The sequence below is a fragment of the Vespa velutina genome, chromosome 8, assembly GCF_912470025.1.
Source record: "Vespa velutina chromosome 8, iVesVel2.1, whole genome shotgun sequence".
NCBI lineage: Eukaryota > Metazoa > Arthropoda > Insecta > Hymenoptera > Vespidae > Vespa > Vespa velutina.
Window position 1 is genome coordinate 4,450,345 of NC_062195.1, and position 24,023 is coordinate 4,474,367.

The window sequence follows — 24,023 nt, forward strand, 5'->3', positions numbered from 1 at the left end:
GCATACGGAAATGAAAAATTTTTAATCTTTACGTCGTTTCAATTTCTTCGAATTTGACAAAGCGTAAAAAGTTGTTACAATTGAAATTTCTTTTAATATTATTTTTAATCTGATATACGTATAAAGATTTGTTAAAATGGAGAAACAAATTTGTGCGAATGATTGTTTTAATCAACGTTAAATAATTCATTCATGGTTTAGAATGCGAAGAAAATTAAAATGAAAACTACGAAATTCAGTCACGAAGCTGTGAAATTTCGTTAAACACGAGGAGGTGTCGCGAGAGAACGAAGTGCGCACGATACGGAGGTGTAACTGGAGTGGATTGAAGGAACGCAATTTAAGTGAATTGGGCCGTGTAACCCTCTTCTACCCGCATGTAAATAGATTTTAATATACTAACACGTCGTACTAGTATACTAACACGGTCTATGCGAAGTGTAATTTCGAGCGTTTAACCTCGAGAGGGGTTTGAGACGTTGAAAGGGTTGCCGTTGAATGAAAGGACATGGACGTACGGTGCCGTATGCGTTGGTTCGTCTACGGTGTCAGATTTAACAACTTTTCATGACAATGTAAAGCGGACCAATTACCCGTGTTAATTAGAGATCTTTGCTTTTGTCAAGATAACGGTATGCACCTGATAATGGTCTGAGGGAAAATTGCACGCATTATAATCTGCCGTCGCAAAAATTAATTCATGCCATCTAATCGTTTAATTGTCGTTCGAATGAAATAGATAAATGTACAAATATTATACTTTGTCATTGTCATTAAATGCAAAACACGAATGGAAATATAAAATTAAACAATTAATTAACTTATATCGTTAGTAATATTTCCTTATAAATAAGTTTATTCTAATGCTTAAATGAAAGACAAACAAAATATAGGAATATTCGAATATTTTTTTGTTTTTGTTAAATTACATTATTTCTTTTTTTTTTAAGTGAACCAAATTTTCCGAATTTTTAAACGTATACGAAGCAATTTGTATGCTATATATAAAGTATATAATGAATTTGAAAAAAAAAAAAAAGGAAAAAAAAGAAAAATTGACTTTCACATTGAAGCAACAGCGGGAAATATAAAGAGAACATTCTTTTTTAAGTTTAATATTGAGAGCGACAATCGAAAAAGCACATATGCATTTTTAGTCACATTTACTCATAGATATTTAAAATTATACTTAAATGTTGTTATAGATCTTTTTGTAACTCTGTTCTAAATATTATCCCATGTAATTTAATTTCAAAAAGTATCCAAATATTTATGTGACCAACCGTATATAGATAAATACATACATATATCGCATATACCGGATGGGACGACGATAAAAATGTGGGCTTATTTGTAAAAGCACTAGCAATGCGAATCGTGGTAGATGTTGAACGTATTCCGAGAGAAATTACGATAAATAATCGTCGAAAATTTTCATGAGAATAGCAGGGTGGTGGCGCAAGCACGAGACGCCACCCAAACGCAACACAATGCCGTCTGGTTCTATTTGCATAACAATGTTTAGCCGTGAAAACAAAGCTCTGTGACGGACTGAGAGACCGTCGTTTCACAGCGCCTTTGGGCAAAAAGTGACGTATTAATACCAACTGAATTTTCGGTAGTGTCGTCGGACTTAATTTTGGCACAGCACCCTGTTAATTGTTCAAGAACTTAACGTTGCCATTTGTTAGTGCAATCTTCAAGACCAATACAGTCGGTACCTTTCGAAAGACAAATAGAAACGAAAAGCGAGTCTCTCTGTTTGCGCAAGGAAGGTATCACTTTACCAGATTAGATAGCTTTTCGATGAAACCGTAACCCGAACAGAAAATTTTCTTATCATTTTCTTTAAGTATATAAGATACTTTCGAAAAACGATAGTCATCCAAAAGCATCTTTCCGTAGCATTTCTGATCAAAAATCCGAAAAGCTTGTTTTTGTTTGAAAGACAGAATAAATATAATCATTTTCCATTAGTATTTTCTTATCAAATTAGATAACGTATATTTATCGAAGGAAGGAATTTTAAGTGAAAACAGTTAATCGTAAAGTACCGAGATATAATCTTCGTAGATATGGTATTTAGAACGAAAAACGATAATAACATCGAGAAAGGAAACGCTTTTCTGGAATTATTCGAGAAATAACAAAATAAATTTAATCGTACATAATTTTACATGTTCTTAGGATCAAAGCAAAAGGACATATAAAACGAAGGAAACAATAGCGTGCGTTAAAGCGTATCGATCGTTCGTAAAGGCGCACGAAAGCTCGGAAAATCGGCCAATCTCGCGCTATAATTTGCCGAATATGTATCACCGTGCGGCGCAGCGCGGCGCGGCGATTAGTTCGGAAAAGCAGCAGTTTGGTCTCGGTAAAATATCTCGAGTGAGCACGGATCGAACATAACCGTAATACGTAAGGGGACATTGGTTGTAACGGGAACAGAAACATTATGTTCGTATCTGCTTGGTCTACCACCTTCCCACAGAACTCAATAATTTCGGCAATGGCCACGAGCTCGAAAAAGGTCCGGTAGTGTGATGCCATGAGAAAGGGGGTCGAACACGTAGCACGAAAGTGCGTGATGCACTCTCGTGGCGTGCTCGCGGGCAGTAACCCTAAATATTAACACGTGCCCTATGCGGCGAATTGCACTGCATTACCATCGCCAGCGTGGTCGGCCATTACCGTGGAAATATTGAATTTCGTTATCGACCTGAAATTATCAGGCTGACCCGACGCTCTAAGGACAAGCATTACCGGACTATAAAGCCCAGAGAACTCTTCAAAGGGTCGTTCAACGTGTGCGTCGAGGTTCGTGCTGTTGTTGAAGCTCGAATATAACACTATGTTTTCGAACGATGTCTCGCAGAGAGGTAAGGGAGGTGGACAAAGCCGCGTATAGTTGGCGAGCTCTAAAACCGGAGAACGGTAGGTAAATGTACAGTACATACGTATGTATGTCAAAATTTTGTACCTGTTCTAAGGCAGAGAGAGAGAGAGAGAAAAGGACAGACGAAACATCGTATCGAGTACGCTTTAAAGACGACGATTATTGCCTAGAATATGGCGAACTAACGATAAAAACAATTTTTACTCTTCTATTGTGATCCTTGATGCAAATTTTTTTCCCGCTCGTTCGAAACGTTATAGAGAAAACAAGAAACAATTTTCCGTTGAAATGTCCCATTGAGACTGTGCATCGTCGACTCTTTTCGTCATACTTTCATCGATTTCATCGAATGAAATCAAAGAAAAGCAAAAAGAACGATCTCATATTCCCAATCTTTTATTTTTCCATTTCCTTCTTGGCATTGAATCCACTTTGTCGTCGAACTTTCAACTACCTTTGCAAAGACAAAAGGCTTTGATTTAATTTAAAAGATTTTCGTTTTTCTTTTTTTTTCAAACGAAAATATACACGTGTTACGTCGGTTTTTCGTTTAATGAATGATTAGTGGGTGTTACGTTTGTTCGCACCTTACTGTATCGTTTTATCGTACATTAGAAAAGTTAAGGAAAGAAAAGATAACCGAAACGAACGAAAAATCAAAAAGCAAGAAAAAACTATGACAGGTCTATTAATTGACGTAGTCAAATTGCCATAATGCGTCACGATAGAACATTCGTATCGTGAAATTTCGTTTTGTTGAAATAAATTTCATCGCGTTGTTTCCAAAGGCGTATCGCGTACTCGGTACCACGATCAAGCTTAAAGAAAGAGATCCCCTCGATCGAGCCACGCACGTTGAAAAAAGAAAAAAAATGAGAGGGGGATTTTGTTAAACCACCGAGGATATTAAGCTCGCTCCTTTTAAAAATCTCTTCTCCGGAATTCTCGGTACAAAACAATGGAATATACCTCGTACGAGGTCGAGTTGTGGGAAAAATAATTCAACCTACGTACGAAACATGCAACTACCGGCTCGTGTTCTTCCCCCTGGAACGAAAAGGGAAAAGCAAATTTTTACGAAATATCTCGGAAAGCGCATGGACGATGTTATCTTTGTGCAAGCATTACTTGTCGATGTAAAAAAAAAAAAAAAAAAAAAAAACAAACAAAAAAACAAAAAAACAAAAAGGAAAATCAATAATAACAAAAAAAATTCTCTTGCCTTCGTAGCAAGTAAATTTTGATAAAATCGTGTGGGGAATGATATCCGATCGATTCCATGAGGTTTCAGGGTGCAGAGAGTAATCGTTATTTTGGTTAACGAAACTGTACAACCATTTACGCGGCCGTATTTTCATTGTGACGATGAGAGAGAAAGAGTAATGGTGATTCGAACGAGGAGAAAAGAGCTGTAGGTGCCCAACATCTGTGGTACGTCACGATAGAGTCAACTGCAACTACTACGTATCTCACTCCCGATATGTCTGACTGTATGTCGTTATTTCTACTAAAATCCGTTTCGTACCGAACTGGCCTCGAACGGACGCGCGTCGACATGTAGTCGAGCAAAATCCCGCAAATATCTACCGAAAACCGACACACATTTTCGGTGAGACTCATTGTCAACGACAGAACGTAGACAAAAGAAAAGCTGTATTCTAATTCGTACGTTATAATATTTTTTTTTCTTTTTTCTTTTTTCTTTTTCCTTTTTTTTCTTTTCTTTTTTTTTTTTTTTTTTTTTTTTTTTTTTTTTTTTTTTTTAGTTTTCCAATAAAAAGAAACACGTAGCTGGATTTTTTTTTCTTTCTTTCTTTCTTTTTTTTTTTTTTTTTCGTTTGTTCTCTCACGACTCATCTATCACGTAACACGTTTTACACTATGTTTATTTAATTTTCTTTTGATTTTATTTACTTTTCATCTGATTGACGAATCAGAAACAATTGGCAAAGGAAAGAAAACAATTTTATTTGTTAAAATTAATCCGAAGCTTCTGTAGCCATCGATCTTTTCGAAGTTCAACAATTTTCTTTTCTCTATTGCAACTTTAATCTCGTGCAAGACGTAAAAGTGTCACATGAAAGATTCGATACCTTCTATCGTAATCCTTCGCCTTCCCGAACTTTAATCTTTTTTCAACTTTACACTATTCACTAGCTTTCGTTTTCTTCGAGTTTCTTTTGTTTTTTTTTTTCTTTTTTTTATTTCCTTAACTTTCTTTATTCGTTCGTAGAATTATTATAGAAAGTTTTTTTTTTAAATATTTCAGGCTCTTGGTATCGTATATGTCGTTTGTAATTATAGCAACGATAGGACGTATAAAATAACAAGAACGAGTCTACGAGCGGTAACTCGAACTCTTTATCTCGCGACGTTATTGCGGACGAATATTTTCCGTTCGAGGCTCTTCTCTGGCGTGAGAGAGTCACTCCATTAATCTTTCGTAATGGTTTCGATCGTCCTTCCGTAGCGAACGTCCGTGTGATCATTCGCCTGTGTACGTATGGTGTGTATATGTGTAATGCATTCACGAATGCTCGTTCGAAATTCACTTTGCTTTATTTAATCTCTTTCGCGCGTATCGTACTCTACGTTCGCTAGTTTATCGATTGAAAATATCGAATAATATAGTCATAGGTTGCTTCGATACTACGACGTTTACTATCTTTCTCAAACACGAGCGAAGAAGAAAAAACGAAGGAGTAAAAAAAGAAAACGAAATTAGCAAGGTAGCTTGGTTATCAAGGTAAGTTTTTCTTTGTGGTTAGATTATCAATGTGAAAAGCATAACAACGGATAGTATCTAATACTACCTGCATGTTATATCGAGAACAAAGGAATGAAAAAAGTATGCGATCATTTTCCTCTTATTGCATTAAATGTATTTTATTTATAAGAAGAGGACAATACTGAAGACGAAAATTGCGTAACAAGCAGATCTTTATTGAATCATTCAAAATATTAAAATATGTTCTTCGTATTACAAGATTCAAGAATTAACATATAGCGTTCGTTCATTGAAATCGTATACTCGACGATATCATCGACAAGAAAAAGAAGATGATACTTGTGTAAATATACCAAGGCACAACAAATATCGTTAACCTATTTTCTTTAACGAATCCAAAGTCGGACAAGTATAAACGAATCATTTTTTACTGTTCAACTGTGATACGAAAATATTATCGATATATTCATACCGTGGGATATTTTTTCATCGATAGAAACAAAATATCGAGAGCGTCGACTTATAGCGTTGTTATTTGCGTTTCCGGAGGTCGTGAATATTTTCGCGAAAGGAGAAAGGCATGGAGGGAGGAAAACGGCGTAGAATAACGTGGTAAAGAGGATGGCGGATCGAGAATCGGGCGAAATATTGGAAAGCGGGCTGCACGGCGAGATAAAACGTTTCATAAAACAGACATCGATTCCATATTACCCAGCACCGCATCGACGTGGATCTAAAGCTACATCGTGGGATTCCCCTGGGTCCCTGGATATAAGAGCAACAGAAATGGCGCGAGGCGAAAGACGATGGAGGAATATGCATTTCCTTATTGCATCGAGTCGCATTCTATCCACCATTATTTTTTCTACTCGAACGCATTCCACTAATCAAAGTATTTTTATCGGACACTTTCCAATACCACGATCTGATTAAAATCATTTTTAAATGAGATATAATATATATATATATATATATATATGGCAAGAAGGGAAGTCGTAAAAAATCAAAAAAGATATTAAGGCAAAATTATTTTTAAATAAGCATCTTTGGAAAAAAAAAATTCATATATAAATATTCTTCATACCGAATAATATCGCAATTTCATAGTTTAATAATGCGGATGCATAAACTTTGTCATTGTGATTTATTTAATAATATTAAAGAACATTCCAGATCGAGGTATCAATCAGCTAAATAACATCGAGGTATCAATCAGCCCTTTCGTCGGATAGAGCTGAATGATCGATCGATCTTATACTAGTTTCTTGTTAAATGGTTCCGCCTCGTAGAACCATCCTCACTAATTTCTTTTGCTTCTTCGATCGAGAAGAAAAGCATAGAAACTAAATACTGAAGAGAAATAATCGCGAAGACACATTTCTTGCACCGAACGACACGTCAGTTTTTTTTTTTTCGTCAATTTTTTCAACGATTTTTTAAATTACATTGTTAACCATAACACCCGAAGCTTTATCCTCATCAATCTCCAACGGGTCATTTGAGTCCTCTCTCTTTCTCTCTCTCCCTTCTCATCGTCTATCATTGATCATTTATTTAAAAAGCCATTTACTTGGCCTATTTTTCACGCACAATCGTGTGCGTGCACTCGCTAATATATGTGTCAACATTATTTTTCACGTGTAAATGAAAAAATACTCGATTAAATTATTAATATCTCATCTGTTCGATCGTTCGAAGATAAAACTTTTCATTAATTTTCTCTAATATTGGATAGAATAAATGAAATTAGAATTTATTTTGTGTAAAATATTCCAAAGTGTATCATAATGGATATAACAATCGTAACAAATCCAACGCTCACATGAGATATTCGGAAAAATTAACGAGCGAGAAATAATGTCGAACTTTATAAATTTCTAAGTCAAATTTCTTCGAAATATAATCTATGGATTATAAGAATTAAACGATTTGAGATTAATGACAGAATTTTTCTTTTTTATCTTACTTTTTGCAAAATTAATCGGACAAAAATGAAAGATATATTCAGGCAATCGAATAATATCCAAACAATTTAATCATATTATTCTCGTACGCGTGCATGAGATTCTTTACTTTTAAGTTTTCCCTACGTATCGCTTTAATCATACCGACGTGTTAATTATTTTATCGATGTAAAATAATTATACTTTCTCCGTATGGATAATATTCATGCGGTTTCTAAATGCTTGCCAATGAATCACCGTATTCTGAAAGATTCATACTTTTTTTTATTTTCGTCAGGCGATGCGATATTCATTGCTCGAATTCAAATTGGATTGGCCGGAAACTTTTTTATACGCTTCCTCAACAGTCTCGCGAATTTTTCGAATTCTTTGCAAAAGTGGAATACCGTGACTGTAAAAGCGAATACGACAGATTTAAAGAGGAGACCAATCGATAGAATCAGTCCAAAAAGAAATACGTGGTTTGTTAAATTCTCTTTATTCGATATTCGTGAATGTGAAAACCAATACTTTGCTATTCAACATATATCGTTATATGGAGGTATCGTTCGTATAATATAATTAATCTAAGAAAATTTGCTATAAAAGAATATAGATAGTTTAATTCAAACAATTCATGTTTTTTATTAATTTTGATTAGGAATTCACTCTGCAAACTCTCGGAATAAACTCTTTAAAAAATAAATGGAAATAAGTTCGAATTATTTCAGTTCAAACCTTTTAATAGACAGATGAGACATTTAAAAAATTTTTCCAAGATATATATAAAACCATTATCGGGAATATATAGAAATGTTTACTTTTAAAAATTTGTATTTATATCCGAAATCTATATTATTTATTGAATATATAACATTATGCTAATTCAATGACTTTAATATATAATTAAAAATAAGCAAACGACATTTGTAATTATTTACATTAGATCTAATTTGATTAAATTTATGCTGACATTCAGTAAGGCAGAATCTAGCCTAAAATAATAATTCTTCTTTTAAAGTATTATATGGATTATTTTATAAATAGATAAAAAGTATCGTGAATGTTGATTTTCTTCATAAAATTTTACATTTGAAAATAAAGTAGTAAGTACATTTGAGAGCAATTTTTTTTTATGGATAAACTTTTTCTTATTTCAGAATCGACGCCCGAGAAAAGCCGGTGACCAAAGCGCAACATTTCTCGGATTCAGGAGTATTTGGTCCACGAGCTTACTTTCGAACTGCCTTTCCCAGACCCGCAGTTCTCGTGATCGATGATATAAAGAGGCACGATGCGGCAACATATAGATGTAGAGTCGATTTTCGAAAAGGCCAGACGCGAAGTTTCCGTTACAATCTCACCGTCATCGGTAAGACTTACGTTATTTCTCTTTTTTTCTATCTGTCTTGAAAGTAAGATGATTTCATTTTTTCATTTAAAGATGACAAAAGTATTAAAAAATTTCGAAAACAGAGAAAACAAAGTCCAAATTATTTATAAATTTCTCCTTAATCCTTACTTTTATCAAATCGATTAAATATATACATATATGTATGTATATTTCGATCGAATCCAAATGAATATATGCATTTACATAGCTGAATACTCAGAACCAAACGTTGTCAAAAACTCGATTGATCATTCGCATCGAATACGAGCTTATCGAAAATAGTAGAGACGCGATATAGAGTGTTTCTTTCACTCGTACGATATTACTACCACCCACGTACTGCCACTACTACTTCGTACTTCCAACGATGGCGAAAAGTGCACTTCTCGTCCGTAAGAGAAGAGAGGGGAATAGGTGAGTCTGATCAAACAAATGGTGACTGTTGAAAAATGCATGAACCAATCGAAGACGTGCTGCCTCGACTGACTTTCTCTCCTCCTCTATCTCTCCCCCCTCCGCCCCTCCCCTCTCTCTCTTTCTCTCTCTCTCTATTTCCCTTCGAAACTTTCTTCTCTTGTGCGTCAGCATACTCGTGTCACGACGCACACGTACGTGAATCACCGCTTTTCCCAACCCTTCTTGATAGTTAATCTGCAATGGGAATCGCTTTTCACGTGTAATCCTCCTATCATGTTTACCTCATTTCTCAAATTCCTCTAAATATTAGGGAGACCGGAAAGTAATATCGTTTCTGCGCATGTCGATATTTGATTGTGATTAAAAATAAAAACTTATTAAAAATTTATTCGTTTGAATTTAATTTAAGAAAGCTACATTACTTTCCGATCACCCTAATAATAAGATTAATAAGATTGCACGCATTATGATTAAGAAATATTATAGTTTTAATAGGTATTCATTCATGACATACAAGGAAAAGTTTCATTATCATAAATATAATCATTGAGAATTATTCTGTACACCCTTAAAAATTGAAAGTATATACATACTCTTTATCATATTCGTTTGATATATTCGATTTCGTATCTCGCGGCTTCAGAAATTGCTCTCGAATCCAAATAGTTTTTCTTTTACGTTCTTCATGGCAAGAGTTATGACGCGGTAGTGGTAGTCGATCATAAAGTCCGCGACATACGAAAGTGTAACTTTCATGGAAGGTCTTCAAAGCAGTCGGTTACAGTAGGGTCGAATCTAGGGAAGCGTATAGCTCACGGCAGGAATATAACTTGGAAAATCGTACTTTCGATCCTTCGATGCCGAAATCCATCTTCCGCGCCAATTCTTTGCACTTTCCCTCACCTTTAACCCATTCGCATGAGGTTAGAGAGTGCGCATACGACGAGGGAGGGCAAGCGAGCGGAAGCAAAGAAGGGCAAGGGAAATAGGAATGACGGGAGCAAACTCGACGGAATGGAAAGGAGAAGCAAGGCCATAGAGAGAGAGAGAGAGAGAGAGAGAGAGAGAGAGAAAGTGGAAAGAGGTGAGGGTGAAAACGGTATAAGTGTCGCAGTGCAGATTTCAAGAAGAACCTTCGGGCTAACGTGGAATTTCTCTTTCTCTTTTCCTTGCTCTCCCTTTCCCCTGAAAACCTGCTCTGTATCTTTATTTCTCTCGACTATGCGCACGCACCCTTCAAACTCTTGACTCGAATCTATCTCTCTCTTTTTCTTTCTCTCTCTCTCTCTCTCTCTCTCTCTCTCTCTCTCTTAATCTTTCTCTTTCCGTTTTCTCCTTTGTCCATTCCATGACTTGCTCGACTGCAATACAGAGAAGAACGACGACGAATACGTTGACGACGAGAGCTGCCCTTGTGCAGGACGACCGAGTCAAACGTACTTGAGGTATTCCAAAAAAGAAACGAATGAAATTGGCTGCCGTGGATCGCTAGGAACCCCCGACGGAGATCGAGGTATTTTCATCAGAGAAGATTGGTTCCCGTGAGTTCCTAGATTGCGTCCCTCCAAGCTCCTGTGGACTTTACCAGACTAACCGCCGTCCTTCTGCAAACGATGCACTGCCAGAGCACTATGCCCTTTCACTACTACCTCCCACTACTACCGTTACTCGCCTCTGTTATTCGGTTTTTTCCTTTTTCTACCATATTACGTTCAATTTCTGCGAACCATGCTCTCTTTCTCTTTTCTTTTTCGAATAGAATTGACTTACTCTTCTTGACCAATTGAACCTTAATAATACACGACAACAGAAACGAGAATCTTAAAAGTACGAATCACTATCTTTGTAGAAAATGATAATGATTATAACGACCACTTTCTGTCTATTTTATAAATTAATAAATAAACAACGATAAAATATGATTCTCATATCGATCCTCAAAGAGGTAATTTGTCGCAAGCGGATCTGTAGTTAATTAGTTTACGATGATGAAAAAGAGTATCGTACTATCCAATCCATATTAAAAATAAAATTTATCAGAAAAAAATTTGCGGTTTTTCCATAGAAATCACAGATTGATGTGTTAAATTAGTTTTCCGGTCATCGCGTGAGACCGTATCGTTCCTTCATTGCGCATAGGTATATGCATTTTTATAATTACTTAAAGATAAGATAGAAAGAGAAAATGAGCGAGGAAATGGAAGAGAAGGAAAAAAAAAGAGAGGCACGACACGATCACGATCATGACGATGACGATGTATTAATGCATAAATGAAATTGTGAAGCGCGTACGTTTAGAATCACCTGTTTACAGAGAACAATAATACCATGGCCAACATCGAGGTATTATTACATTATCGCATTACATATTGTATCATATCTAATAATGTAATATTATCATATCGCATATGCACGCAACACCATTACCCTTTTCATCTGATACGCACGAACGCACACTTATCTCTATTATTTATATTACGAGGTGCCACATTTAAACGAAATTTCTGAATATGTAATTGAGCATTACGCGAGAGAAATATTTGAGTTTAATAATATCTCTTCAAAGTATTTTTTTTTTTTTTTTTTTTTTTTTTTTTTTTTTTTTTTTTTTTTTTGACTTTTTATTTCCTAATTACATTCTTTTTTCTGATATTGCACATATTCTTATTTTTTGCCATCAAAAGTGACGTAACACGATAGTTTTTCTTTGTTGCATCAAAGAAACATATACAAAAGCATAATTTGAAATTGTGTGTTAAATTCTTGCATATCTCCACAGATAAGGTCAGGAAAAAGTTCATGCGACGAGCGCTACAAACTAGCACGAATCTCCATGCATTAACAATTCCGAAACGTATCGGAACGACGTATAAAACGTGCTCGGCGATGGAGAAAGAACGAAAGAGAAATTTTCTACTCTCCGACGCTTCACTATTATACGAAGTATACAGACTCCAGCGTACATGTAGGATAGTAAGCGAGCTTTACTCGGAGAGATTCAAAGGGGAAAATAAAGCTGCGCCGCTACGAGCGCGACAACTAGCTTGGATATTTTCAAGAAGGCTTTAACGCGTACGTTTTTGTCTACCGAAAGAACAGCCGCATGTGACAACGGCGGAAACCGCGCTACGACGAGAAAACCGGAATCTGTCGCACGACATTACCTCACGCTCGACAACTCTCTCTCTCTTTTCTCTCTCTCTCTCTTTCTCTTTCTCTCTCTCTCTCTCTCTCTCTCTCTTTCTCTTTCTCTCTCCCTCTCTCTTTCTCTTTCTCTTCTATTTCACTCTACTCTATTCTCTCTCACTCTTTCCCTTTCTCTCTCTCTCTCTCTCTCTCTCTCTCTCGTACGCTCGCTCGCTTTATGCATTGTCCTGCCATGACGAATTCGACAAGAAGTCGTAAACTGATAAAAGACGAAGACGAAAGCGCCATGTTGCAAAACTAAAAGAAGAAAATTTTGTAAAACTTTAGTACCTTAACTTGATTAAATATCAAACCGGAACAATTTAATTATCGATGTCCTCGTTTAGACGAAAATTGGAAAACGGATTAGAATTTTAATAATTACCGTCCATTATTTAGAAGATAAATTCGAATTAGTCAGTGAGAAATCATTCAAAGATAGAATAATATTTAAATGACATAATGAACTATTAAAGCAGATGAGAAATTCCAACGATCGTGCAAAATAAACTATGATGTTAAATTTTCTTTTAATTAACCTTTCCACTTCTTTCTCCACTGTCTCTTGTTATTCTTCTTTCTTTTATTTATTTTTTTTTTTTGATTTTGCCATTTGCGAATGAATCCGACTTTTTCCATCACTTCATTTCTCGCAGATAAATATGCACATTATATTGTATCACGTTAGACGTTCTATCACGTTTTTTTTTTTTTTTTTTTTTTTTTTTTTTTTTTTTTTTTTTTAAATCTGTATAACTATATACTTGTTCCGTTGCTTTGTGAAAAGTGATATGTTTCGCGTGTTGACATAGTCAACTTTTTTTTTGAAAGTGTTGTACTATAATGTTTTTTCCGGCTATTATTGCATCGTCACAAGTATGAACGAATAGCAGTATGCCTTTGAGTCGGTAATCCTTTCTCGTCTTCCTTTACTTTGTATATATATATATATATATATATATATATATATATATATATATATATATATATATGTTTATATTCGTCGACTAATGGAAAATGCGGTGGAAATGCGGAAGATATAAGAGGCAGATAATAAGATATGAAAAAGTAAAATTAGAAAAAGTGACTCTATAGTAACTTCATCAAATAAACAAATAAAAATACATAATTTAATCTCTTTCTAGACCCTACTAATTAATTCCGGTGACATTTCATTTATATACTAGAAATTTAATCATTTTATTTTCACCGTTTCTTAGTTCGTTTCTTTGTCTATAATCAGTATAATCTATTATCTTTGTCTATAACAGAAGAACTGTCAGCGACCATTCGCGATGAATCACATCAATCAATTCTCAACAATTTGACAATTTCTTCTTCGTTTACAAATTTCATTGCAGTAACTACGATCGTTCATATCATAAGAATGATTCAAATTTTGATTTATTATCATGTAATTACGATTATATTTAGTTATGTACTATATATCCTATTTCAGTATCATAGATCTCAAACTCGCATAGTGACATTTGTAATGTAATATCGAGCGCTTACAAATGTGACGTAATTAATAGATTATTTAATTCTTCGGGAATCGTTTTCTTTGGGATTCAATTCGTTCAAAGAAGACAAAAAATATATTTCGATTATTCTCTTTGATTTCACGCTCTTGCGATGATCTTTTCAAAACTAAATTTTATCAAATATTTCATATCGCTCGGTGGTCGTGGATAACGGGAAAAGAGAAAGAATTGTGAAAAGAGTAAAGAGAATGTGAAACTAACCATAAGAACAAACAGGCCGAACCTTGGAAAGGCGAATAACAAACGCGAAGAAAAAAGGAATGGCCAAAGGTAGAAAAGGTAGAAAAGTTAGCAGGAGGGTTGACAAACCGAGCCCGAGATCAGAAAAACGGTTCACGGAATCGTATGAATTTATGACCGACATAAATCGGAGCTGCTGGCTCGCGCGTACCATGATTTTCGGAAGTCTTTGCGAGTATGCCCACCAGATTCTCACCACTCTGCACGATGGAATCTACGAGAAAAAGTGTGCCCGCTCAGAAGCCAATCGGAAGGACTACGATCTCGCGTGGATTTAGAAGCCGGAGCACGTTCGCCGAAAATCTCCGTCAGATTATATCGCGAGCGACGATTACCTTGAGAATTTAACTTTAGATATCCTTACCTTTAACGTTTCTGGACAACTTATAATGGAACGATCGCTGTCAGCGTTAAATCGAATGTAACGAAGAGGATGAAGAAAAAAAAAAAAAAAATGAAGAGAAATGTGAATTGGTATCGAATTTTTCATTGTACCTATAAATTTTTTCTAACGACAAATCGAACGTATTTTCTCTTCCTCGTATCTCTTTAATACGGATAAGAAATATCGTAAAGGAGTAAAAAGAATAGATGGTATTCGCAATTCGCACTGCGCTATCGATGAAAACAAAAAATAAACAACATTTTCTTGGTTCGCTTACGATTATACAGAGAATAATCGAGTTCACGATACGTACGCCTTGTTGCTAAGCACAAGGCACGTTGGTTTTGGTTTACCAAAGTGTGCGCGCAATTGCCGAAGGGTTCTCGTAACTTGAACTAGCATAGAAAGGAACAACCGTTGTCAACCGCCATGTGATAAACTACCTCGAACGCTAACTACAAGCGAATTATTCCAAGTAGATGTTCCTTTGTTGAAGAACTTTCCTCAACACTCCTTCTCAACACTAGCTCCTTCTGAGCATTGGGCAAAAAAAAAAAAAAAAAGAAAGAAAGAAAAAGTAAACTCTCTCCGAAAAGAACGTTTGACGATGCCGCGATTCGGCTCGACTCGGCCCAGGCTTAAGCCGCGACGCAAAGCTCAAGCATTTCTCGGCCACTGAGAGAAAGAAAGAGAGAGAGAGAGAGAGAGAGAGAAAGAGAGAGAGCGGCTAACCAAAAACGAGCGGTAATCGCGTTAGTTCGCAGCTCCGACAAGAAACCCGTGAGACTCCGCGAGAGAATTGCCACCTGTTTGGCCCGAAGTAACGCGCACAAACTCCATTTGGCGTGGCCTTTAACGGTAACCGTACGATCGTTACGCTCTCGAATACTATCGTAATTAGTGGGATATCGAAGGAAGGAAGAGCGTGCGGTTAAATAAATGTCCGACGAATTAACGAACGGCATCGTTCGATGCACCATCGGATGCCGTGCTTGGCCATAACGGCCAAGAATTAACGGGCTTATCGACTAGAAAGAAATACGAATTTCGAAAACGTCGCAAGCCGTAATTTGCACGAGGGATGAAATCGCGCAGCAGCCGTATGAGTTCAATCGAGTATATCAGAGTGCCGCATCGACGAGGCGAACGGTTCGCATTAAGAAAAAAAAAAAAGAAAAAAGAATAGGAAAAGGATCGATCTATCTATCGATCGATTGATCGATCCTTTGATTCGCAGAATCGTTCGCTGTACATCATAGTTTCGTTATCACGATATTTCTACCCTTCTCGAGTTTTCTTAATAAAGCGTTTGCTTTCGCATCGTTTATCTACCACAACTGTTTATTAAATTTTCAATATCTGACCTTAACGAAAATCTTTAACGAAGCATTTTATTCGCGCGACCTCTCGAGTTTATTGAAGAAGCTTTTTTATATCCCAGAAATGGAAATTAATTAACAAATCTTTAGTAGAATATCAACGTAACGAACACATAATTGCTGGAAAAGTTTCTAGTATTTATTCATTCACTTGACGTAAGAAATTGTAATTAATCGGTCGTATTTTCTACGGTATATATTTTATTAAAATATATTAATAATAATAAAATTTTCTAATAATTATTCATTCACTATGTTTATTATCAATCGTTAGAGCATAAAATCTACTCGAAAAGAAAAAAAAAGAAAAAAAATTCTACCAAAAAAGAAATTTTTTCTTCCTCAAAGATTCCATTAAAAATTTTTCACAATATCTTTAATTTACGACATCTAAGGGTTTTCTAGATTGTTTCGAATTATTACGAAAGAGAATTTTTATCAAAAAGATTCTTACTGTTTTTTTTTTTTACCTCCCTCGGATTTCCAGAAAGATGTTCCAACAAAAAGTAGGGAGAAAATTCAACGATCTTCTCGACAACGAGATAGAATTCGTCCCATGTTCGTCTCGTGGATATGTGCCGAACCGTAATGTTTCGCAAATATTGGCATAGAAATCGGCTCTTCTATCTTCTACATGTAACCATCTCCTCGGGGCCACATCCCACAACCACCATCATCGACATCGTCACCACTGGCATCACCATCGGCGCACACCTACCAACGACGTCTTCTTACTCGTCGATTTGACTGCAGACACCTAAATTGGCTCGATACATCGTACGAACGCGGAGCGAGTACATAACTCAATAAGTATACCAAATTTTCCTCGTCGTTCTATTGCAGGCGAATATTTCACTAGAAATACCGTCGACGAGACATCTAGCGGTCTCTCAACCGGCTCTTCTTCTCCTCGTTTTCATCCTCCTATTCCTCTATATTTTTTTCTCCTTTTCTTTTCTTCTTTTTATATAAAATACTTGTATCATGTACCGCCTCCCCCTCCCCCTCCCCCCTCCCCCTCCTCCCATTTAATCCTAAAGATGGATTTTATCATACGTGACGATAACTTATCTATTGTTCAGCGATATTTCTTTCTAATATTGTTAATGTCTCTACTTTCTTCGTTAATTTTCATTCGTTAAAATCTTTACATGTTATTTAAAATAACTTTAATAAAATATTTTTACGTACGATAATCTTTTTATTGAGAAAGTGCGAAAAAGTAATAATTTAACGTCGCAATTAACCGACTAGAATCGTTATTACGAAGAACACAAGAGCGCATTTCCTTTCTTCCAAGAGTTTAGATTAGACACGAGTTCTCGCGGTAGCTCCTTAAGTGGCGGACATTACGATCGGCTGCTTCGCACTAGTTCAAATCCACACCTACGTAAGCAGCGATATATCTTCGATTTCGCTAATACGTCTGACCTAACAAGTTTCTTACTGGGAAAACTACCTCGCCATTCTTCCTATCGTTCTCTCGCCACCACCACCATCACTACCACTACCACTTTTTAACTTCGCAGCACTTATCTGCTGGTTTTACCTTACAGTGGTTCTTGCAAGCTGTTATCAAACTTACAAAAGTAAAATTAATAGTTCATTAAAAAACAAAAAAAAAAAAAAAGAAAAGAAAAGAAAAGAAAAAAAGAGAAACAGACATATCCGTATGGTTTCAAAGGAACGAAAGAGACATAGGAGGTCGATTTACTATCTCGCAAAATTACCCTCACTTGATCGTTATATATCTAATAACTATCTCGATGATTTTGCGAATGAGAGTCACTGACAAAGCAGAGTTACGTGAAAGCTCCCAGGGACTCTGACAACCGGCCAGCAGATTTTAATATTTGCAGCCATATCTCAGTAGAAAGAACTTTCGCCTGGAAAAATGGCGAGCTGACTCTCACTTAAAATCACTTTATACGAATCGCGGCTACTTTTTCGCCGGTCTCCTAAACCCTCCTCCTTTACACCCCCATCCCTCCACATTTTCTCTTCTCCCATCTCTTCTCCCACTCGCCCAATCTTTGCCTCATCTCTTTCTCGGCCCATAACCTATATCCCATGGAAAACTCGCGAAAATCCATTTCGCCGCTCCGCTGTCGTCGACTTCTGGAAACGTTCGCATTATTCTTACGAACCCTCGGTTCTCTTTCTCTCTTTCTCTCCTCTTTACATTATCCGAAGACATATAGCGTCGGATAACATTTTTCGAGAAAAATGTCCGTTGCTCCTTATCCCGCCAAAGATCCGGATGAATACTAGCCTTCACGTTTGACCGTAACCCAGAACCAAAAATATATTTCATTCTTACTTTCGAGTCATCAAAGACATAGGTGGTCGCTCTATTTGTCCATTAACTATAACGAATAGAAATGAATTCTATTCTTCCTTGTCGATATTATTGGCAATTACAATTAAATTTCATTTGAGAGAATAATTTTCCAATTCGATTCTATCGTAGATATCGTTAAAGGTAAGCAAAAGACATTTAGTTACCAATGATAATGAGGACGCAGTCGAATAGCCTCGAAATTTCTCTAAGTTCTTAACAGGTAAGTAAAACCAATAAAGACCCACACAGACAGTTTTACTCCCGGCATTCGTATCCGCACGGAGCGGTAAACGAGGCACTAAGGAGTCCAAGGACAGCTATTCGGTCGGTGAGAATTAGACCACTTAGGCTTAAATACCTCGACGACTGCTCATTGGCTTTATCGTAACTTTTAAGCTTGCTAGGAAAACTTCCAATCCCAGAAAAGAATTCAGCTGTACGCCTCTCTCATCCACACTTATCTAATTTACGATCATTAATGAAATTTCTTTAATTAAAAATTAATTTTATCGATTAATATTATTCTGCTGATATTGCTTGCGGTTGACAAGGTAAAAAATAAATAAGAAAGATTAGTCGTAGTTGATAAAAAACAAAACGAAATGTACGGAAAATACAAATGTAATGAGAGAGAAATTGAAAATTAACTAGGATCATAGCTATTATATTATCGATGTTTCTGTATACTATGCAATTTTCGAACTCGTTATAATTAAAACGTCATATCCATTTGACTTATTGACTTACTGGTATCGATTGGCCGATAGGGATATCTCGTAAAAAAAAAAGAATATACAGATGGATTCTTCATATGGTTAATTCCGATCAATCAATGGATAACTTATTCTCTTTCATAATTTCCTGAACCTGTTAATTGGAGAGATCAAGTTAACTCGTCGCGCTTCTCTTCTGACAAAAGATTAAATGAATCATTTGTTTCTCATTCCAACTAAAAAAAAAAAAAAAAAAAAAAAAAAAAAAAAAAAAAACATTCGTTCAGAATTTTTTACTTTTTGATACATTAATTTATCCAAAATTTCCTGTCTCCATTCTAATCATTGTTACACATGATTAAAAACAACGATACTATTTTCAAAAAAGACAAAGGACTTAATGTATCTTAATTTTTGAGCGCATATTTGTAAATGTCGATATAACTCTTATGACCGCGTCAAATACAAATGAAATGTCCTCACAAATTCAACGGTAAGTATAAAATGGGATAACTGAAACGGATTTTCAGGATTGTTCTTCGATAGAATTTTTCGGCCTACATCTTTCCGGGGTCAATAGAAGTCAGAGCGGATAATGTGAGGATTTCGTTCCTGAAATCGATCAGCATGAATTTGATGTTTCGAATGATGAAGTAAGAAAAGAAGAATGGATGGAAAAGGATGAAAAGAGAGAAAGAGAATCGTTGAATAGAAGAAGAATAACCGGATTCTCGCTATAGTCAAAATATTCGATTAAATGTATCTTTGAGAGCGTATAAAGGTATATCGAGATGTAGCTTCATAAATTCAAGACGATTCCGTAGCGAATTTCACTCCTGCCACGCCGTTACCCGTCGCTTGTCCTCGTACTACGACTCGCGTACCTGACTACTGACCGTAAAAATTTAACAAGGATAAGTCCGTATACGGAGAAAGAAAAGGTAGGTGAAAAAGAAAGAGAAAATTTATAAAGGGGCGAGAATAATCAAATGCAAAGGTTAGAAATGCATGGATCTAAAAGCAAAAGAAAGTGAGAAGAGGAACAAAATGAAAACCAGGAAGAGAATCGAGGAAAAATTGTACGGCGATTCCGAAAAAAAAAGAAAAAAAAAAAAGAAAAAAAAAGAGAAATAAAAAGAAAAACATTGAAAATGAAAGATGATCCCTGCAACGGACTGATACCGAAATCTATTGAAATCGTATATTTATTTACTTCAGCCATCTATTACGCCAATTAAAAAAAAAAAAAAAAAAAAAAAAAAAAAAAAAAAAAAACTGAACTTTTATCATTGATAAAAACATTCAAATATATAGTATGTATAATTTGTAACAGGGATTATTATATTTATATTTAGCAAGCTCGAAATTCTAATGACATATATTACAAAAGATATTATTAGTTTTATTACTATAATAATATTATCTTTTGGATTATTTTAATAGCAGGAAAAGAAAAGAAGGAAATCAACGTATTCGTACTTCAATCGATCGCATAAAGAAACAATACGGTTTGTAGCATCGAATGTGTACTCAATATCTATTATTTAAGATAAAATGAGAAGGAATGAAGGAAATTACAAAGGCTCATAATAATAAGAACAATCCGTGCGTAGAAAATAAAATTTTACGTAATACACTTTCTACATTCCAATATTGATAAAATCATATAAATATATTGAACGTTGAGTTTCGAAGAACGAAGTCGAAATATTTTTTACAATTTTAAGGATTTTAATTACGTATTACGATGATTTCAAAGGAACTAAAAAGAAAAGGAAAGGAAAAAAGGAGAAGGTAATACTTTACCTTTTAGTCGAAGAAGAAAAAGAGAGAGAGAGAGAGAGAGAGAGAGAGAGAGAGCAAAAAGAAATAGCGACGATGTTTTCCCTCCTAAAGTCCTAACCGTCCCTTCTCTTCTATCTCCCTCGTAAATGGTTACTTCCATACAAGCATAGAAATACGCACATTCTCGAAAAACTTGGAAAAGTCCCCGGCATACGAAGTGGCATTCGGCAAACATCGCACGGCTTTTCAACTGGCGCGCGGGCGTACACGCGAGACCAAGAGCTCCAGGCTTACGGAAGGCTTATTCAAATCGTTCGAAGAAAGAAAGAGAAAGAAGAAGGAAAAGGGTTGAAACGAAGCGATGGCGAAACGGTCGAGGTCTAGAGCTTACTTCTTCTTTCCCTTTCCTAACTCGTCTACTCGTTCTTCTTTTGAGAGATCGACTACTATACACACCGGTCAGAAAAAAATAAAGAAAGAGAGAAAGAAAAAGATAGACGATTATCTCGGATTGAAATGTATATTCTAATATGAGTATTCGTAGACGTCTCATTTGTTCATTGACGAAGCTTTTTGAATATTTTCAGTATGCACGCACGCACGGTACACATGCATACACGCAAGCAGGCACACATGCACGCAAGCAAATCCTTTACACGTAGCTTTGATATACTTCAATGTTTTCGAGACGTACGATAAAATTGGTTAAAAAAATTGGTTGTATCGAAAAACGACGCGGAAATAACACGCAGAAAAAGAAAAGAAAGATATTTCTTATTTACGATCATTTTCGTAGACGCTTTAGAGGGCGCGTTCCGGTTACGACTCTTGGACCTCCGCTATTCGTATATCTCGTAGGAGTGCTCTCAGTAGCCTTAAGGGCGCTAGGTCACCGTATGAATAAATAAATAAATGAATAAATAAACGAAGCATCCTGACTTTTCTCGTAATTCTTTTCTTTTTGCTCTCCCTTTTTTCTCTCTCTCTCTCTCTCTCTCTCTCTCTCTCTCTCTCTCTCTCTCTCTCTCTCTCTCTCTCTCTCTCTCTCTCTCTCGCTACTTCTCACGCTCGAACCTTCTTTCGAAGCCTACTCTTTACGAGTTTCAGTCAAAAAATCTTGCGAAAGCCTGAGGTATCTCTCTCATAGTCGATACATTTCTTTCTCGCTCCAATGATCTTTTCGATTATATTCGTACGTCTCTTTCCTTGCGTCGATTCCGCGTTCTCGATTTCTCGTTCTCGATTCCTTGCCTTTTCTCCTAGAAAATTCAATGCGTTCAAATCTTGCCACATTTCACTCGATTTCTTTTAGAAAGTATCTCAAGCACGACTTTATTTTCAATTTTGTAGTAGTAACCCTTTATATGTATCTATATACTTTCGTATAAATATGTAATATGTGAAAATGAATGGATTAACGAGAAAATTATAATGTATTTTGATAGTATGAATAAATAAGGTATAGATGAATAAATTATAAATCATTAATAATAAAATAATATCTAAATAAGGGAATACTTTATGACTTAATTTAAAGTAACTAAAAAAATTTATTACACGTAGTTTTGGCTGGAATGCAAATTGCAATATTTGAAGATAAAGATGATCAAAGAAAGATAAAGATGATGAAAAAAAATCATTATTCTCGATACTTATATACGATAATTATAAACGATTAACCTCCGAGAACATTCGTGACGATTGTATAATAAATTAAAAAGTGTTAGAAAGGATTAAGAGATACATAAATATTCTTATTTATTATATTCATTATATTATATATTTAATGTATTTAATAAATTATTATATTTTTCTTATTTAATTTACTGTCTCATATAAATATATTTCTCTCTCTCTCTCTCTCTCTCTCTCTCTCTCTGTCTCTCTCTTTTTTTATATCTAATCTATTTTCTACATTTTGTTCATTTCCGTAGTAACATCTTCAAAATTTGACTCAAAGCGCGATAAAAACATACGATCGAGTATTTTAAATCGGTGCCGCGGTCTCTGACGATCGAGTGCCATACTCATTGCCCTGCCGTAGTTTTTTAGTTGTTGTGGTTGTAGTGGTTGATTTTTAGTTGTTGTAGTGGTTGTTCTTTAGTTGTTGTTGTTGTTAAAGTGGTTGTTTTTGTAGTGTTGTAGTAGTTGTAGTGGTTGTTTTTTAGTTGTTGTGATTGTTTTTATGGTTGTTTTTGTGGTTGTTGTAGTTGTTATCGTTATGGTTGTCGTCTTGGTTGTATGGATATAGTTGGTATGGTAGAATGGTTATGGTTGTATGGTTATGATTGTATGGTTGATATAGTTGAATGATTATGGTTGTATGGTTGCATGGTTGCATGGTTATATGGTTGTATGGTTGTATATTGCACTTTGCTTTGTTGCAACCTTACATAACTCGTATTATAATATGTCACAATACAGAACATTTACGGTTTGATTTTAAAGAGAACCTTTTAATATAGTTTCGACGATGTTTACTAAAATCTTAGCATATATAATTTTTATAAGTAATGTATACTCCCTGAAATTCTAAAATTCAATGGTTAATATCTATTTTATTCTTCAACAGATATTCTCCCAGAAGATAGCGCGTTCTTTCAATTAATTGTTCAATTGTTTGAAATTAAGAAAATAAAAGAATTTTATGGATGATTACAAAGACAACAGCATGACGATAAATAAATGAAAAATCGTAAAAGTGTACGTTGCATGCAGTTTTTTTTTTTTTTTGTTCTATTTCTCATAAATAATCTAAGATCTCATGAGAAAACTACTTCGTCATAGAGTTTACTTTTTAAAAAAAATATGCACTGGATTCGTATGGAAACCTTTTTCTTCGCTTATTTCTCACCGAAGTGAGAAAAAGAAAGAGAGGGATGCACTTTCGAAACGTCCGGGATGAGAACGACACGTCACTTTTGTAGGTCGTATTTCACAAAAGTGGAAACACCTGCGTCCGTTTTGACGTACACGTGGTTTAGACGACATATACGACGAGGTGTCGCTCGTCTTCCGGTTTTATCGAGGAATACGACGATCGCGTTAGTTCCGTCGACGTCAACGACGATAC

General features: G+C 35.4%; 1 protein-coding gene across 5 annotated transcripts in view; it reads left to right on the forward strand.

Moving 5' to 3' along the window:
* LOC124951238 (nephrin-like) overlaps positions 1 to 24,023 on the forward strand; it is a 282,614-nt gene that overhangs the window by 191,436 nt on the left and 67,155 nt on the right. For all 5 annotated transcript variants that reach the window (XM_047499301.1, XM_047499306.1, XM_047499305.1 and 2 more), the window contains one exon: positions 8,728 to 8,939. In XM_047499301.1, coding sequence (XP_047355257.1) covers positions 8,728 to 8,939 — 212 coding nt within the window. The remainder of the gene's footprint in view (positions 1 to 8,727; positions 8,940 to 24,023) is intronic.